Source organism: Esox lucius, chromosome 2 (genome assembly GCF_011004845.1).
Source record: "Esox lucius isolate fEsoLuc1 chromosome 2, fEsoLuc1.pri, whole genome shotgun sequence".
In the NCBI taxonomy this organism is placed as follows: domain Eukaryota; kingdom Metazoa; phylum Chordata; class Actinopteri; order Esociformes; family Esocidae; genus Esox; species Esox lucius.
In genome coordinates, this window is record NC_047570.1 from 34,200,359 (window position 1) to 34,217,947 (window position 17,589).

The 17,589-nt window shown below is 47.3% G+C and overlaps 1 protein-coding gene across 1 annotated transcript; it reads left to right on the forward strand.

The window, feature by feature from the left end:
* Positions 1–20: 20 nt before the first annotated feature.
* On the forward strand, positions 21–13,784 carry LOC105026515 (WASP homolog associated with actin, golgi membranes and microtubules). Its single transcript, XM_013137122.4, has 11 exons — positions 21–692; positions 2,920–3,093; positions 3,602–3,752; positions 4,271–4,440; positions 6,739–6,907; positions 8,474–8,661; positions 10,210–10,296; positions 11,512–11,607; positions 11,710–12,124; positions 12,414–12,571; positions 12,968–13,784. The coding sequence occupies exons 1-11, from the start codon at positions 114–116 to the stop codon at positions 13,124–13,126; spliced, it is 2,346 nt and encodes a 781-aa protein (XP_012992576.3). The 5' UTR covers positions 21–113; the 3' UTR covers positions 13,127–13,784.
* The last annotated feature ends 3,805 nt before the right edge of the window (positions 13,785–17,589 follow it).

A 17,589-nucleotide genomic window follows, 5' to 3' on the forward strand; every position in this document is an offset into this window, starting at 1 on the left:
ACATGTGATCGAAAGGTCAAGGTTGAGTTAAAAGGAAATACTACGTCATCGTTACAAATGGCGGACGGTGTAAACAAGACAGCGGAAAATAAGTTTTACATGTTTCCTACAAAATGAATAGCCTAGACTGTGAGCGTTTGGACAGCTTAGATGGCTGGGTCGCTATCAAGAGTAACATATTCGAAGAAAACGAAACGTTCAAGCTCGGGTTTATCGTGCAGTGGAATGTGATCGAGTCCAAGTTCGCTGTCACCTGTCACAACAGAACTCTTCAGCGACAGAAGCGCAAAGACCAGCTATCTGTCGCCGACACCGAAACGAGCTGGGCCGGTCTTTTCTCCGTTAACGACTTGAAAAATGTTCACCGTCAGTTTACCAGTGTCGGGGAAGTCCTTGCGCCTTATTTCCCCGACCTTTCAGAGTTTGAAGTGGGAAACATTTGGGACATGATATTTCTAATCGGCAACCGAACGTCCAACCAAGATGATCCGGAGAGAGATTTGGATACACCTTGCCGTCAGCTGGAGAAGTACTTCAGCACTGCGATAGACATCTGTGGCAGGAAGATAGTGCTGGACTCGCTGTTCCCACAGGACGAGCGAGATGTGGAGGAGTACTTTGAGAACATGCAGGAGTTCAAGAGAAAAACAATGCAGGATGAAGTCACGAGGGCCAGGGAACACATTCGTAAGGTAAGTCAATGTAGTTGTTATAACTGAAGTCACGTTTCTTTAAATGACCGACCCGGCGACCTCGCGGAGAGTTATGTCCTTGCACAGAGCTAACCAATCACTAGGCCTAAGCCCCGATGGAGTTGAATCATGAGTAGGTTAGCCCATTTTGTTTCTCGAAAGGATAGAACAAAAGCCTACACATCTTTTGGGTCCATATAGGACCACAAAAAATATAATAGAAATATAATACTTTATTTTCTACTGTGTTGCGTTCATTCAATAGTATTGTAAGTGATTGTGTGTAAACCCTAGACATTTGCTCATTACATTGCAATAGCCAGCGTATCCCAACATTTCTATTCCAGGGACTTCCATATTAAAAGTAAAATGTTCTTGAGGGACACAGTACCATTCTCAGGGCCAAGGCTTTTTAGAATAGGAAATACCTTACAGATCAATTTACATTGTCCCTTTACTTTAGTGAAAGTAATAGATACATTAGTGTTATTATTACAAAAACAATGAGCATTGACACACTGTACCTATAATTGTAATATACTGCAAAAATAGAAAAACATTCCAGAGTACACTTGCAGTAACCCTGGGGATCAGCGCAGATGAGCAGGGGTTTGCAGACGACCGGCTGAAAACCACTATATTAGACAGCCTCTTAACCTTGAAGCCAACCTGTGACATTAAAATCCCAGGAGCCCAGGCAACAAAGACTTTGCGGAACGTTACCAAGCCTGGTTGGCTGCTCTCTGGCCCAGTCTCATTTCAGGTACTCTGCAAGGTGTTTCAAACCGGTGGGGGCTTTGCTTCTTCGTTGACATTAATGAGAGAAGTCAGCCATTGATTCATTTAGCTATGCAGACCTATTGTCTGTACATAAACCCACGTAGCCTGAACTACACACGAGTCCGAATACAGTATGGTGTCTATGATTGTTGTGGTTGCTACTTGTGTATTTCATGTGTCAATTAAAATATAATTATGATTTTATATTTTTTCTTTTGTCTTGTCTTATGTCACACTAACTGGGCACCATTGTTGTCTGTCACAGAAATAAAAATCAATTAATAAAAAATCTAATCTAAGCAGAAAGAAAAAACGACTTTCCCAATTCTCTGCCTGTAGCACTAATGCAAGTGTCACTTTATATCACATACATGTAGAAGATTGTTTAATCCTACCAGGATGTTCCAGTGCATCTCATTATTGTCCATATTCTCCTGCCTGTGGTGCTGTAATCCTGTGGGTGTGCTTTGACAGAGAATGGATTAGTTTGGAGGGAGAGGGAGGGAGAGGGAATGATAAGGGCAGTGTGGGAGAAGTGTGTGGGCTCCCAATACCCACTTCTCTTCTGCTCGGGTCTGCTAGGGAGATGACTCCGACACGGGGAGAGTAAGAGAAACCAGGAGATGGAAATGGAAAGAGATGAGAGAAGTGTTGATGGTGAGAATAGAGAGACAGACACAGAGAGACAGACACAGAGAGACAGACACAGAGAGAGAGGGGGGCTACTGCAATCCTAGTGAGTCATTCTAAGTTAAGCTTCACGGGGGTTTTGCCATTACTCTCACACACACACACACACACACACAGTGACCTATTTGTGTGTGTCAGTGAAATTATAATAATTGCAATAATATAGGCCATATCGTTTGGCCGACTCTTTTATCCAAAGTGACTTACAGTTTATGCGTCTGGGTGGTCCTGGAGTGTGCTGTGGGCCAGTGTCCGTTCACTGACCCAATGGACCAAGTCATTAACCTAGCCTTAGGAAAGGACATTCCGTGTCCGATGCTAGATCTTGGGGTTGGGCCTTGCATCTCCATTCGTTGGTCTCCGTTGACTTCTCATTGGTTTTTCCCCAGTCAGACGTGTGTATATCATTGGACAGATTAGCCCAGTGGCCTAAATGATTGGCGTATTGATTGGAGGATTTCCTGCATTTAGGAGGGACAGACTCTCTTATTCTTCTGCTGCAGATCTCTGATGTATTTATCCCACATACAAAATATAATCTTATTATACAAAACTATTGGATTCTCAATCGTGTGCTTACTATTACAAGGTGTAGTAGCCGATAGTGTAGAATACTACTATAGCAAACACTACACTATAATCAGGGAAAACGCTGGTGTAAATACCAATGGTGTTGCCGTAACTGTTGTGATATTTGTACTGTAGCAGTATTTCTTCCCGTGGGTATTGATTGACATGTCTGCATTTTGATCGACAGGTCCTTCAGAGCCATGCCGGAGCTGACAGGCTGGTTCTACTGCTGCAGGTCTATGAAGAGGAGGACCTGGCCTATCAGGACCTCGTCGCTACAGCAACCGCCTTCTACCAGTACCTGTTACAGCCCTTCAGGGACATGAGAGAACTGGCTGGCCTGTACAAGATGGAAATACTGGTAGACACACACACACACACACACACACACACACACACGGGAGCATGCAAACAGACACAAACATGCACACACACAAACACACAAAAAGACGCACACGTTTATACTTAACTGTCTAAATGGGGACACCAGAGGTGACTGCCCTTGAAAAAAATCCTGCTTTTGCTAGTCCTAACCCTAAACCTAACCATACCTTTCTGAACCCTAATGGCACTTTGCTGGAATGTTTTACAATCTGATGTAGGGACTGAAAGGAAAAACCTACAGTCACTGAAATATTTGTATAAAATAAGATTAAAGGTGTTTTTATGCAGGAGTGGTCATAGCAAACGGTTAAAAAGCTTCATACTCAATGATCACTGTAGGCTACAGCCCTGATGCTCCACCTTTTATCTACTACACCTTCTTAGCCTGGCACTTCAATCCTTTTTATCACACCAAGCTCTGACGTTGAGCCATTCCCGTGTGGAACGTAATGCCCTCATCGTGTTCTCTGTCGGCCCCTGTGCAGAAGTCTCTGGATGAGGAGGAGCTGGGACCTAAGAGGATTGCTGAGTTGGAGAGGGAGGCCGAGGAGTGGAGGAGGAGAGGAGAGGACGCCGTCTCCTCCATACAGGACATCACCGTCAGCTACTTCATAGAAACATCAAAGGCCCTGAGAGGTACAGAGACACCAAAACCTTGTCTGATTATGTTCATGTGTGTGTTTGTGTGTGTGTACAGGGTTTTCACAAACGGTTAAACAAGGAGAATCTAAACCTTTGGGTGTATTCCTTGGACATTTACAGTACAAGTGAATGGCTACGTGTGTCCTAACTGGTCCTGTAGGTTTGGGGTTAAGCTTAAGGCTATGGTTTAGGACGATGGAACGTGCGTGTTGGTGTTGTGTGTCTTGAGGTTTGCTAGCGTGTGATGGAGGAGGACGGAGCTTCATTTATACTCCCACCTCAAAGTGGGCCGTCACTATTTGTGCGTGGACGGGGTTAATGTGCTTTGGGTTTTTCGACAGGCGGGTCGTGCCCACGGTTTCTAGCTTTTAATTTCGCTTTGTTTTAGTTTGCATAACGAGATGTTTGGGATGTTGGCGCTCCTCACTTTGTCCCCTGAGTGGTATTGCCGCTCTCCCCCTTCCCCTCCCATTCTGTCTCCCGCCTTAAGTGTCGTCTTCATGTGTCTTCAGGTATGCTGCGTGCGATGGAGGAGGATAAGCGACGTTTCGGCCAGGCGTCGTGGGCCTTGGCAGCTCCCCGGCTGGAGAAGCTGCGGTTCCTGCTGGCTAAAGAGACCCTACAGCACATGAGGTCCAGCGAGATGTGTCTTTACCGCAAGAAGCAAAACGTCAAAGAGAAGGTACTGTGTGTGTGAGGTCATGTTGCCCTCAGGGGAGCCTGATTATACACTGATCGGTGTAGTGTCAAATACAACAGATGTTGTGGAGATGCTAGGGGGAGGTGAGGAGAGCCCGGGCGGAGGTGTGGAGAGCCCGAGTGGAGGTGTGGAGAGATCAGGGGGAGGTGTGGAGAGATCAGGGGGAGGTTAGGAGAGGCCAGGTGGAGGTGAAGAGAGGCCAGGTGGAGGTGTAGAAAGGCAAGGTGGAGGTGTAGAGAAGCCAGGGGGAGGTGTAGAGAGGCCAGGGGGAGGTGTAGAGAGGCCAGGGGGAGGTGTAGAGAGGCCAGGGGGAGGTGTAGAGAGGCCAGGGGGAGGTGTAGAGAGGCCAGGGGGAGGTGTAGAGAGGCCAGGGGGAGGTTTAGAGAGGCCAGGGGGAGGTTTAGAGAGGCCAGGGGGAGGTTTAGAGAGGCCAGGGGGAGGTTTAGAGAAGCCAGGGGGAGGTGTAGAGAGGCCAGGGGGAGGTGTAGAGAGGCCAGGGGGAGGTGTAGAGAAGCCAGGGGGAGGTGTAGAGAGGCCAGGGGGAGGTGTAGAGAAGCCAGGGGGAGCTCATTCTGGACAATACAAATCTGTATTATTTTTGTGGATTAAAACAAAGTGTGTGTGCATATTAGTATAGCAGCTAGCTAATTCAACATTTTACTTTTCCCAGCCACCTCAACACACACACACACACACACACATCCATCTGTTAGTCAGTTGCTCGAGGTGTAGTACCTGGTGTAGCTAACTGATCAGAAGTGTCAGTGTGTGTGTGTCAGTGTGTGCGCGCGCCGCTGAGTGTGCGCGCGCCGCTGAGTGTGCGCGCGCCGCTGAGTGTGCGCGCGCCGCTGAGTGTGCGCGCGCCGCTGAGTGTGCGCGCGCCGCTGAGTGTGCGCGCGCCGCTGAGTGTGCGCGCGTCGCTGAGTGTGCGCGCGTCGCTGAGTGTGCGCGCGTCGCTGAGTGTGCGCGCGTCGCTGAGTGTGCGCGCGTCGCTGAGTGTGCGCGCGTCGCTGAGTGTGCGCGCGTCGCTGAGTGTGCGCGCGTCGCTGAGTGTGCGCGCGTCGCTGAGTGTGCGCGCGTCGCTGAGTGTGCGCGTCGCTGAGTGTGTGCGCGTGCGCGCGCCGGTGAGTGTGTGGTTGTGCCGGTGTGTGGTTGTGCCGGTGTGTGGGTGTCGGTGTGTGCGCGTGCCGCTGAGTGTGCGCGCGCCGGTGAGTGTGTGGTTGTGCCGGTGTGTGGTTGTGTCGGTGTGTGTGTGTGGGTTGTGTGTGCTTGGTATTCCCAGCTGGTCAGAACCCCTTGGTAACTGGGATATGACTCCATCCCTCCCCCGTTCATCTATATATAACCCCGAATGTGAAAACACACCCCCCCCACGCAGACGGGCAGATAGAAATTACCCTCACTTGTCTGTTATCGTGTGTCAACTGCCAACACCAGGCTGCCTAGCTTTAGCTTATAGATATTCCTCTATATAAAACACAGGTAAAGTGTGAGGTCTTCCTCCATATAAAACACAGGTAAAGTGTGAGGTCTTCCTCTATATAAATCACAGGTAAAGTGTGAGGTCTTCCTCTATATAAAACACAGGTAAAGTGTGAGGTCTTCCTCTTTATAAAACACAGGTAAAGTGTGAGGTCTTCCTCTATATAAAACACAGGTAAAGTGTGAGGTCTTCCTCTATATAAAACACAGGTAAAGTGTGAGGTCTTCCTCTATATAAAACACAGGTAAAGTGTGAGGTCTTCCCCCATATAAAACACAGGTAAAGTGCGAGGTCTTCCTCTATATAAAACACAGGTAAAGTGGGAGGTCTTCCTCCATATAAAACACAGGTAAAATACATTTTTGCAGTGGGATGTGAATCCACATTCTTGTCGTTTCAGCTACGTGCACCTGGTCTTTGTGTGGTCATTAGGTCGATCGGTTCCACTTAATTAGGTCTCTCGGTTCCACTTAATTAGGTCCCTTGGTTCCACCTAATACTTAATCCATTCTGAAACTGGATACAGTGTCGTTAGCATTAGCAGAGTCAATATCAAGCCTGCTTTCTATGCTTCTTACCCAGGATTGCCTCTGGCTTTTGGGGTGACCTAAGTGTGGTCCCCTGGTTGAAGGAGCATAGTGAAAAAAGCGGTCTCCCGGGTTGGATACCCACTGGCTGTTCCCTTGGGCAGTCCTGAGTCCGTTTGGGGTTAAAATGAGAGAGTGAGTTATTGAGAAGTGCCACTATGTACTATGTTATGTCGTGTTGTAACCCCACCTCCATGTATTCTCTTCCAGATGGGATGTTTGTCTGGACAGGACCAGAGTGGCAGTGAGACGGTGGATGTCTTAGAGCTTCAGTACTACGAGGCCCAGCTGGAACTCTACGATGTCAAGTTTGAGATCCTCAAGAATGAAGAGCTCCTATTGGTCGCTCAGATCGACACACTGCGACGCCAGATCAAAGGTAGCATACTGACACGCATAAATACATGGACAGACACACACAGACACACATGCATAAATACACACACACGCACACATAAAGACACACACACATACACACAAATACACAGATACACACATAAATACACAGACACACACATACACGGACAAACACGTACACAGACACACACGCATAAATACACACACACACACACACACACACACATACATACATAAATACACGCACACACACATACACACGCATAAATACACAGACACACACATACACAGGCACAAACAAATACATGGACACAAACTCTTCAAGCACAGAGAGAGTAATATATGTATATATGTACATATGTTGTATTGGAACGCAAGATGCCCAAGTCAAAACTAAAATAACTGAAGATGCCAGAGCCTGTCCAATAGATGTGGAAAACTGTTGTGTGCGCTGGTGCAAAGTTCTCTAAGTGCACAGCTATGCTACTGTGCTATTTAAAATAATGCCACAAAAGCATGTTTTGGAGAAATATTTTATGCAGGGAAATGCTCTGACCTCCCTTGGGAAATAGATTGTTTGTTTCTGTGTGTGTGTGTGTGCCTGTGTGTGCATGCGTGTGCGTGCGCCTGTGCGTGCGTGAGCCTTTGTGCATGCGTCGGTGTGTGTGTGTTATCCTCGGCAGGGCTCGACTTTAGATGTATATTTAAAACATGAAAGAGGAAGACCGCAAGCCCCAAACACTAGGCTATGCCTCCTTGAGAGAGAGAGGAGACTGAGGGAGGGAGGGACGGAGGGAGGGAGAGACTGAGGGAGGGACGGTGGGACGGAGGGAGAGACTGAGGGAGGGAGGGAGGGACTGGTAGTAAGAGAGAGGGAGGGGGATAATCAACAGAAAGAGAGAGTGGTGGAGAGGGAGGTAGGGAGGTAGATAGAGGGAGGTAGAGAGAGGGAGGTGGAGAGGTAGAGAGAGGGAGGTGGAGAGGTAGAGAGAGGGAGGTGGAGAGGTAGAGAGAGGGAGGTGGGGAGGTAGATGGAGGGAGGTGGGGAGGTAGAGAGAGGGAGGTGGGGAGGTAGAGAGAGGGAGGTGGAGAGGTAGATGGAGGGAGGTGGAGAGGTAGATGGAGGGAGGTGGAGAGGTAGATGGAGGGAGGTGGAGAGGTAGATGGAGGGAGGTGGAGAGGTAGAGAGAGGGAGGTGGAGAGGTAGAGAGAGGGAGGTGGAGAGGTAGAGAGAGGGAGGTGAATAACACCGGTTTCAAAACAACAGAGAGCAGTGAGTGGGAGAAGTGGTGGGAGGGACTGAGGCGACGTATTTGTTTCTGAATATCAGTCGTTGTCTGTGGAGACTTCTAGAAGAGTTCACACTCTGTGACATCAATGAGAGAGCGCCTGAGAGAACGTGCCAGTGTGCGTTTCAGAGTTAAAAGAAGATTAGGATGTCTTGTGATGTGTTTGTGTGGATGCCTGTGTTTCACAGCTGAAGGAGATTATGATGTTTTGCGATGTGTGTGTCTCATAAATTGCTGTACAGTGATGTGTGTGGTTGTGTGTGATTTTGTGTGTGTGTGTGTGTGTGTGTGTGTTTCAGAGCATAAAGAGGAGGTGGTGTACTATGATGTGTGCGAAGACCCAGAGGACCTCCAGAGTTTATTACAAACAGCTGCGACGATAGGCCCCGCCCACTCGCCTGTCAATCACCTGGAGCGACGCCTACAACAGCTGGAGGCTAAGAGAGGGAACATCTGTGCCCGTCGTGCATACCTCCGCAACAAGAAGGTGTGTCTGTGTGTGTGTGTACGTACACTGTTCATGTGTGTAAGTGCTTGGAAAGGGACACAGGTTATGTTGTTTTGGCACAGTACTCCAACCCTGTGGATTATGATGGTGGTGTTAAAGTACAGACCGTCAGCTTCAATTTTAGGGTATTTTCATCCATAGTGGATTAACTATTTTGAGATAACAAAATGTTTTGTATACAGCCTCCCTCCCAATTAGGGGTACCAACAGAATTTGGGCAGTTGGCCTCACAGCAGTCATTTATTTGTCATGTTTTTTCTGTGTATCAGAAGTGCACACACGAGAGAGCTGTCAGTGTCTTTAGTCTAGGCTCGGCATTTGCATTTGGAGTCGGTTGCTGGTGTCTTACAACACGAGGACCAAAGAAATGTCAATACAAGTCAAGCTGGCCATCATGATGCAGATTAATTAGAATAAATCTATCAGAGACAGCCAAAACATCAGGCTGGTAAAAATCCACTGTTGGATACCTTAGATGAAGAAGAATGAAAGCACTGGCTAGGTCAGCAATGCTGAATTACTTTGTAGACCAAGGAAGAGTTTTACACTGAATGACCAAAGAATTCTCACCATGATGAAGAAAATACCAATAAAAGAACGGTCTGACACATCAGTAACACACCCCAGGTGGTAGGAGTGGACCGGTTGGCCAATTACATCCAAAGATACCAGCCAAACTACAGAGGCTGCCCTGCCGGATGCCAAAACACTACCTAGCCTCAAAAACAGAAAGGCCTGAAAAATAACGCAAAGAGCCTGCAGATCTCATGAACGGGTGTATGTTTCAGACCTGTATGGCTGCCACTAGGACTGGCTTACTTGATGATGTGTAACAGGAATCTGAAGTCTACAGAAACATCTTGTCCGCTCAGGTACATCCAAACACCTCCAGACTGTGCAACCAGACAATGAGCCCAAACATGCTTCTAAGCAACCAAGGAGTTTTTCAGGTCCAAAGAGTGGAATGTTCTTGACTGGCCAAGTCAGTCACCCACCTAAATCCAATTGAACATGAGTTATACGAGCTGAAGACAAGACTGAAGGCAAAAATGCCTAGAAAACGAAGAGGAACTGAAGATGGCAGCAGTACAGGCCTGGCAGAGCATCACCACGGAAAATACCCAGCGTCTGGTGATGTCTGTGGGTAGTCAACTTCAGGCAACAATCAAATGCAATGGATTTGCAGCCAAGTACTGAATTTGACAAGCTTATTCAAGATTATGTTAATTTGTTCAATTACTTTTGGTCCCCTTAAATGGATGGGGTGGGCTTTTATAAATAAAGGCCTGTAATTCTTGCACAGTTCATGGTTATAGATGTAAATACCCTCAAGTTAAAGCTGACATTCAGCACTTTAACCTCTAAGTCAATGTTTTTATTTTAAGTCCAATGTGCTGGAGTGCAGAGCTAAAACTACAAAACAAATTGTCACTGCGTGTCCGTGCGTACGCGTGCGTAAGCATGTGTGTGCGTGCGACAAGCCTGTGGACACGTACAGATAATGCTGACTCTCTGTCGGTCTCCCAGGATCAGTGCGTTGAGGTTAATGATCAGAAGCGCCGTGTGGCCCAGCAGAACTCCGCCCAGTTTACCCAGCACCATGGAGTGGCCCTGGTGGGTTGCCATGACACACAGTCATACGCACTGCCGGCACATGCTGACACGTGCCCACACACACACAGTGACACACACCCCTAAATTATCACTTCACCCAGTATCATGGAATTGTCCTGGTGAGTTACCATAGTAACAAGTGCAAACCCACACACAGAGACACCCACACTGTTAGACAATATCCACACCTCTACTTCCTGTCTGTCTCCCACTCTTAGACAATATCCACACCTTTACTTCCTGTCTGTCTCCCGCTCTTAAACAATTTCCACACCTCTACTTCCTGTCTGTCTCCCGCTCTTAGACAATATCCACACCTCTACTTCCTGTCTGTCTCCCGCTCTTAGACAATATCCATGCCTCTACTTCCTGTCTGTCTCCCGCTCTTAGACAATATCCACGCCTCTACTTCCTGTCTGTCTCCTGCTGTTAAACACCATCCTCTACCTCTACTTCCTGTATGTCTCCCGCTCTTAGACAATATCCACGCCTCTACTTCCTGTCTGTCTCCCACTCTTAGACAATATCCACACCTCTACTTCCTGTCTGTCTCCCGCTGTTAAACACCATCCTCTACCTCTACTTCCTGTCTGTCTCCCGCTGTTAAACACCATCCTCTACCTCTACTTCCTGTCTGTCTCCCGCTCTTAGACAATATCCATGCCTCTACTTCCTGTCTGTCTCCCGCTCTTAGACAATATCCATGCCTCTACTTCCTGTCTGTCTCCCGCTCTTAGACAATATCCATGCCTCTACTTCCTGTCTGTCTCCTTCTCTTAGACAATATCCACCCCTCTACTTCCTGTCTGTCTCCTGCTGTTAAACACCATCCTCTACCTCTACTTCCTGTCTGTCTCCCGCTGTTAAACACCATCCTCTACCTCTACTTCCTGTCTGTCTCCCGCTCTTAGACAATATCCATGCCTCTACTTCCTGTCTGTCTCCAGCTCTTAGACAATATCCACGCCTCTACTTCCTGTCTGTCTCCCGCTGTTAAACTCCATCCTCTACCTCTACTTCCTGTCTGTCTCCCGCTGTTAAACACCATCCTCTACCTCTACTTCCTGTATGTCTCCCTCTGTTAGACATAAGCCGTACCACTACATCCTGTCTGTCTCTCTCTGTCTCCTCTTTCCATCTGGCATATACAATATGCTTACATATAACGTTCAGGTTGGAAATCTCATTAGGTTTCTTCTGTCTGTGCCGCTACAGAAGAGAGAGAAGAGGAGAGAGGATGAGCAGAGGAGGAGGGACTGGGTTGACCAGGAGAGACAGAGAACTCTGAGCCGACTGCGCTCCTTCAGAGAGGTAATCAATCAGCCAATAAAATTATCAATAAAACCAAGCAAGAAATCAGTCAGACCAAAACTAAACCGGGTTCCTCTTCTACTCGCCTTCTGTTTTCTGTAGAAGCGACAGGGGAGTTATTTTCTGAAAACTCCTCGTTCCAAGATGTCCACCAGGGAGCCGGCGTGTTCTGACCAGCCTCTGTCAATCATCTGCACTGACCCCTCCCCATCACCTAATGGTTCCGCCCCCAGGAAGACCACCAGGAAGCAGTCAAAACCCAAACCTAAAGACATCCCTGTCCAAATCTTTGCTCCTTCTCTTCCTCCACCAAGTCTGTCTGTGGCTGCATCCCCACAGATGTCTTCACCTCCCCCACCACCGCCTCCCCCACCCCTTCCTCCCCCCCCTCCCCCTCCCCCTCTTCCTGCTCTCACCCCCTCCCACCATGAGACAGAGCTGGCTGACTCCCCCATGCCTCTGACCGAGAAAGAGGCAGCTTCCTTCCCTGACAGACACACGCTGAAACAGAACATAGGTGAGCGTCGTGTTCCTCCTTCAGTGAAAGTTTGTTTCTGAGGAAGGAGCTCTCCCTTTTAGTAGGGTGTTTTGTCCTCCTACTACAGTGAAACATTTTGACCGTTAAAACAAACATTATTTTCAAGAGGTCTATACTCTACAGAACCGTGTAGACGGTTTTCCCTGAGAGCTTCTGCCCTTTTCCTTCATCATATCCTTATCTTTCTCCTGCCCTACCACTCTCTCTACTCCCCGATCTCCATGCTCCTGTTGTCTCTCCTTTTCACCCACCCCCCCCCACGCCCCAGGATCCATGGATGAGGTGCTGGCTTCACTGCAGCGTGGTCAGATCCAGCTGCGTCGCGTCCAGCCACCCGCCCCTCCAGGTCCTGGCCTGGCGCCCTCTGGTGGCGACCTCAGGAATAACATAATGTCAGCGATCCGACTGGGGGTCAAACTACGCAAGGTCAGTGACAGGCCTTTATTGTCTCTTTTGGCAAATGTTTTTGTCAACAGTGTGCTGGAGCTGGTCAGACCATTGGAGTGCTCCGGCCTCATGCCGGAATATCGTTAATGTTCCCAGTGAGTTGTTTTGTTTCATGGGCATGGTAGGATGGTTTCAACATCAACAACCCTTATTCAAGTGTAACTTTCTTAATGATCCTGAAGGATTAGTCATTTTGGGAATGTTTGTCGAGTGGGCGGTTCTGTATCCACCACACTCCGCCACGCGACGGCGTTGGGAACCCCTCGGAACCGATGACATTTGCTATCTGGACGACCCTCGTTGATGTCCGTATTTCATTTCACCCGGGCAGGTCGGTTCCGATTTGATTTTGATTTTCTGTGACTCCCCCTTCAGGTGGTTCCTGCCAGGCCCCTCCCCCAGAACAGCCAAGACACAGATCTGCAGAAGAGTATAAAGGCGGCCATGCAGAGGATGAAGAAGGTCTCATCCGACTCGGATGAAGATGACGAGAGAGGAGAGGACAGCACGCCCTCTGCCGAGTGGGACAGCTGAGAGGACTGACGCTCCCACGTTCCACACAGTCGTTCTAAACAAGCACGCGTTCATATACAAACAGACTTATTCAGACCAGAGTATCTGAGCGGAGTTGAGCTGTCGGACAGATCAATCAATCAATCCTAGCCACTGAAATTCAACACCACTGTTGTTTGCTCCTTGGGGTTTAAGGCCGGTTGTTTCTGTAAAAGCACTTTGTGACAACTGCTGTTGTAAAAAGGGCTTTATAAATACGATTGATTGATTGACAAGTACTGCTCATCTCTCCCAGAATGACGCCGCTTTATGACTTTCCCAGTCCTCACAGAAAAGAACCGGACAGTCCATATTCCCACTATTCCTTTTTTGTTTAAGTCAGATTTTAAATAAAACTCGTGATTTTTGGACTATGTACATTCGGTTTTCAAAATGTTTAAACACATAACAACCATGTACAATTTGAATGAAGCAAGGTTAAAAGGAGACCTTATAAGCCCTTATCATTTCAAACAGGCTACATGTTGTAGGCCATGCCTTATGAATGAAACTCATACAATGAATAGCTAAGGCTTTGTTATTAACTAACTTATTAAAATATATACTTACCTGTAAAAAAAAAAAGTTAAGCATTTGTGACACCCCCTTGGCTGCCAGGAAAATCTAAAGTGCTTAGCAAGAACATTTTGTCTGTGCTTTGGAATTAAATAAAAAATGTGCCTACACGAAAGGTACAGTCTTCACAGTACAGCCAGAGTGTAGACGACCACGCCAGAGTGTAGACGACCACGCCAGAGTGTAGACGACCACGCCAGAGTGTAGACGACCACGCCAGAGTGTAGACGACCACGCCAGAGTGTAGACGACCACGCCAGAGTGTAGACGACCACGCCAGAGTGTAGACGACCACGCCAGAGTGTAGACGACCACGCCAGAGTGTAGACGACCACGCCAGAGTGTAGACGACCACGCCAGAGTGTAGACGACCACGCCAGAGTGTAGACCACCACGCCAGAGTGTAGACCACCACGCCTCAGCCAATGGACTTTGTGTTCTTCATGACCAATACAGCAGGGAGAATAGCGCCTAGGTTCCCCAATTATTTCTGCATACAGTATTATCAACGAGGTCACTTAGAGAAGTCCATTTCTCTACCAGGATAAACGGTTCATTTTGTGAGTTTTGCACCTTTTTTCTTCCGCCTTTGAAAAGCGGTTTGTTGCTGCTGATTGGAAGTTCTCTAGAAATACAAATAAATGCGATATCAGCCCAAAGATAGGCTACTGGAGCAATATTGAGTGACAGCCTTCTGGCCTGGTCCAATACCATGCCACGCTCATGCCCCCTCCCACCTCCGACTTCTCCACCCACATCTGACCGCCTCCGCTACCACCTACCCCCCACCGCCACCCTGCACTACCCCCCATCCCCACCCTCCGCTACCTGATCCCCTCCGCTCACATACTCTGATAAAGACACACTGGTCGTTTGATTGTGATTATGCAAATTGGAGCACTCTTAAGTATCTCAAACCTGGAACCGCGGGTCAGGAAAGAGGAGAGAGAGTGAATGAGAGAGAGAGAGCGAAAGACAATGAGAGTGAATGAGAGAGAGAGAGCGAAAGACAATGAGAGTGAAAGAAATATCTATTGTATTACATTACATACTGTAAATCTTTATCTTCCCCTATACTGTAAGGGTAAAACCTGTACTTCCTTAATGTTTTGGATGTCTGTCTTGTGTTAATCGGAAACATTGTAACTGGTAGGAGCCCCGCATAGCAAACTGTAACTGACAAACTATAGGGGGTTGAAATCTTTTATTTAATTTTGTTTTCTGCTTTCTTGTTTTATCTATGGACAAAAAATGTGCCTGTCTGCCAACTCAGACACAGGATGTGGATCTGAATACGGAAAATCTGCTCTATTTTGGTTTAACTCTAGAACCGCCAAATGCCTACGCCAATTTGCGTTTGAGTTTGTAATTAAAATAAAACTGTCATTTTTAAAGCTAAACCCTCCTTCCATGACTTTTCCTAAATAGTCGTATATTACATTGTTCCCTTGTCAGAATTCTAAACTGACTAACAGAAAACTAATTAGAGACTATTTACATATTTTTTTTACCTGTTTTTTTCTGAATTAATCCGCCATCAGCCCACGCCACTTAGCGTTGATACCTAAATGGTACCCAGGCGCTAATCACCCCTCACTGTATGCATGACGTCATTGGATGAATGCGTGATACACCCAAACTAATGAAAACTTAATTAGGCTATTATTGAAACATAATACAAATGATATAGGCTACTTATCACGTGTTTTCAGTAGGAGATTCAGCTTATTGTGTAGGCTAATTCATCAAATGTAAATCAAAAATGTAAATCTACATTATTGTAGGAGGGAAAGAGAAACACAAAATCGCACACACAGTCTATCGTCTCTCTTTGAATTTTCTCTGCTTATTTTACTGGCTAAATAATTATACACAAAGCGAAATTCCAACGATATAACTCCTCTTGGTTTTTCCATAACTTACTCATGTCACCTATAGAAATTCTTATATACCTGTAATCTAGGAGACCAGAGCTATGCATTGGCGTTGAAATCAACCCGATATCCCCAATACATTCCCGGAAGAGACTTGCAAAGACGCGCCAATCACAGCCTATTCTTTTCAGACCTCGTCTTTTTCTAATAACTCCTCTCTGGTTTTTTGATAACTTATTGATGTCACCTATATAACAATATTATATGCCAGTAATCTATGAGTCTAGAGCTATGCATTGGCGTTAGAAAAAGACGAGGTCTGTATTTATTATGTATTCTTTTTTTGGTTGTTTTTTTTGTATGATGAGACCTTCAATACAAAAATATTCTTGCATTTTTCAAATTCATTAACCATTTTAAACGGAAAAATTCTGTAATTGATTATTTTTTAGACTTCTATATAGTTTGATGACAACCTAGTAGATGAACTAATGCTCTGGCTGGATGGTGATGCTGTGGAGGAGAATGTCCATGCTAATAGGGACGATTCGTATTTTAATGGCTCCAAATGGCGTTTGGCTCTAGCGGTTATAGGGGGTAAAAAAGGCCTGGCGGTTATAGTGTTCAACCCAGTTGATTTTTGGAGAAGACAACGTAGAAAAGGATCAGCAGTTCTACCTGTTGACCAACACTACCCCGCGCATCCACCGTTCAGGCTGTGATGGAGTGAGCTTCCTGATCTGTTTACCAAAACAGGGGCAGGGACTTCACTATGTTATGGTTTTGAATTGCGGATCACCCTTTTATGTGTGCCCCAGCTGGTTATGAATAAGAATAGAGCTTTACACAGCTGTTAGACCCCTGGGCACCATAGGTACAGATCTGGGATCAGCCTATCCTGTTCTGTCCTAACTTTGGCCGGTTGGATGGGGGGCGCCAAGCTGACCCAAAGGGACAGCCTTGCCACACCGTCTGATCGCCTCCTCTGTTGTCTTGGAGGTCGTGATGTACTATTACCGGACGTGTGTTGGAGATGCTGCAGCTGTTCCAGGCTGCCTGCAAAGCAGCCGCGTTTGGCAAATCAACCAGTGACTGGGTGCGTGAGAGTTGGTGCGGTCGACTGCAGTGTCGGCGGGCTGGAACGTGCCTGGAGGTATTGCATGAAGGAGCGCTGCGGCGCACTGTTTTGATGTCTTCTGCTGCACTGAACCCAGTTGTCGTGTGTCTGTTAACGTTTTACTGGCCAACAGTCGTCATGGAGCTCCGCTGAAGTGCCTTGGGGACTGTAATTCATCATGGTTCATTTACCAATAAACTGCTGTTGAAAGGACGCTTATCTGTCGTGTATTGACCACAGTGCTGAACAGGCATTAGCAGGCAACATCCTTTCACGGCCGGGATTGTGCGACTGTCTGCGTGTCACATCCTGGTGACCTCGCAGCGCCCCCGGGCGACAACGGGGGTGACGTGACGCTTGGAAAGCTCCCCCACCGCCCCCCTCCTCTCCCTGAGAGGAAGTCACCCCAGGTGTCGGTTAGACTGAGACCCGGGCGAGCTGGTGTCGACGAGAAATCCCGGCTGCAGTTGTTACTATGGCAACAGCACGTCTAACTGGTGGCAAGCCCAGGGTGTCATCTCAACACACACACACACACAATTATGTTTTACCAACTCACCCACTTACCACCCATCGCACAATAAGCAGAAAGAGTGAGACAGAAAGTGGGAGATGGAAAGAGTAATGGTGGGAGGCAAAGACGAATAAGGGAAATAAAGGGAGAGAGTGAGAGATGAGTAGCATCTGGAAAAAGGAGAGAACTACTAAAGAGAGAAAGAGTTGAAACGTCATGACGATTAAGCACATTGACATTGAAGGGCAGAGAGGGCAAGATGTAAAGGGGGGAGAGGTGTAAAGGGGGGGAGAGATGTAAAGGGGAGGAGAGATGTAAAGGGGGGAGAGATGTAAAGGGGGGGAGAGATGTAAAGGGGGAGAGA

Bases quoted from the DNA above. Each gene is read 5' to 3' on its own strand.
- LOC105026515 (XM_013137122.4), top strand. From the start codon at position 114: ATGAATAGCCTAGACTGTGAGCGTTTGGACAGCTTAGATGGCTGGGTC. The intron at 693-2,919 runs GTAAGTCAATGT...TTTGATCGACAG, and splicing joins CCAGGGAACACATTCGTAAG to GTCCTTCAGAGCCATGCCGG. The intron at 4,441-6,738 runs GTACTGTGTGTG...ATTCTCTTCCAG, and splicing joins AGCAAAACGTCAAAGAGAAG to ATGGGATGTTTGTCTGGACA.